Raw genomic sequence first — 1716 nt, forward strand, 5'->3', positions numbered from 1 at the left:
ACCAACCCACAGCACTCCCTTGCTAGCCCAGGGCTCTGAGGCATTCCTCCAGGATGTGAGCAGGGAGACCTGGCTATGGGGGTACCAGCGCAGGCAGGCTCACCTTGAAACTTGCTAAGGAAGAGGACCAGAGAGCAGGCCATTTTCCCAGTCGGGAGTGAACGCCCAAAGAAGCGCAGCTCTTTCTAGGAGTGAGCTCCCTCTCATACAACCACACACAAGCATCCCGTTGTCATAGTCTTTTCTTTCTGCCTTGCCCCATTGCTGAGCGCCAGTGAAAACACTTGATGTGCCAAGACCACAGGAGGAGGGAGTGCGTGAAGACACCACCCCCGAACGGCCCCTGCCAGCTGACAACGGTCTCTGTGCCCGCCACCCCACGGTGCAGTGACAGGGACAGTGACGCATGACCCCCTGGAGGCACTCACATGGGATGCTGTCCCGCGTGTGTATCAGCACACAAAGCACAACACCGTCATCGCCACCATACCTCCTAGCTCCGCAGGAAACACAGGGGCTCCTCCCACCCCTGGCTTCCCGCTCCAGGGGACAGATGTGAATGGAAAGGACTCAGGAATAAACTGCAGTTTCCCAAAGGTCCCTTCGCAGTGGCTACTCCTGACGACAGCTCACCCATCCTGACTTAGCTGTGTGCCACGTGCCCAGACAATGGCACAGAGACTCAGGGCTGGCTCCCAGTCCCCTCCGATCCCTGAGAACACAAAATCCAGTGTTGGATACGTGGCAGGAGCCCCACAAGTACTGGAATTGTCATTGAGTTAGATTCTATTTGCTCCTTGGGAAGAGAGCAAGCCCACCAAAACCAATGCAATATCTAAGGGCCCCTGTCCTTGAGACAGACAGCCCGGGAGAGCTTTACTAGGGGTTTCCTGTTGATTCTCCCCAACACTGCTGTGGGGCCCTGTGCTGCCGGGGAGCACCAGGCTCAGAAAGGTGGCTCACAACCTAACTAGTGAGGGCAGGAGAGAGATGCGCTCCCTACTTTCACAGAGTTACTGCCTCAAAGACCCACCGGGGCAGTTCTGCTCTGCCCTCCAGGGCCACTGTGAGTGGGCATCACTCAGTGGCATGGGAGGGTGAGTAAGCAGAGGAGCTGAGATTTGATCCCAGGACCTACGACTTGAAAGAGTATGCCTCTTTCCAACTACTCCAATATAAGCAAGAGAGTCCCTGAGTTTAAGGAGTGTGTCACCTAATATGGGAGACCAAGACACACACACAGGCACACACACACACAGACACACACAAATGGCTCATGGCAGGAAACAATATCACCACAGTGATAGAGAAAGAGGAAAGCAAAGAATTCTGGAGGTCTGGGTGGGGCAGGGGGAAGAGGAAGCCCATGTGACAACAAGTGGGGGTCCCAACGGGTGGGAGGGAGTGGTAACAGTGGACGCTCAGAGCCCTTGGGGGCAAGTCCAACAGCATGGTCTGGCAGGAGGATAGACTGTGAGACCAGAGCCAGGAGAAAGGGGGTTGGGTTGTGGAAGTACTGGGGGGGCCTCGCTAAGCAGGCTGCAGAAATGAGGCTGTTTGCAGGGTGGATGGAAACCCTTTGGAGATAGATCTCGGGTGGGGGGCCGGGGCTGGAGACACAGTTGTGTTTGAGGGCAATTATTTGCACGCACTGGGCTGACAGGGGATACCGCGGTTGAGTAGGTATGGTAGGTAACAAGTCCTTAACACCCAGGG

At 55.9% G+C, this 1716-nt stretch overlaps 1 protein-coding gene across 1 annotated transcript in view; it reads right to left on the bottom strand.

The window, feature by feature from the left end:
- Window positions 1-143, bottom strand: part of DNAL4 (dynein axonemal light chain 4) — a 9137-nt gene extending 8994 nt beyond the window's left edge. Inside the window, exon 1 of the mRNA XM_045290931.1 lies at window positions 104-143. Within this exon, the coding sequence (XP_045146866.1) occupies window positions 104-143 (40 nt within the window). The remainder of the gene's footprint in view (window positions 1-103) is intronic.
- Between the last annotated feature and the right edge of the window lie 1573 nt (window positions 144-1716).

Source organism: Echinops telfairi, unplaced genomic scaffold (genome assembly GCF_000313985.2).
Source record: "Echinops telfairi isolate 266 unplaced genomic scaffold, ASM31398v2 ScPeMD7_2;HRSCAF=8, whole genome shotgun sequence".
In the NCBI taxonomy this organism is placed as follows: Eukaryota; Metazoa; Chordata; class Mammalia; order Afrosoricida; family Tenrecidae; genus Echinops; species Echinops telfairi.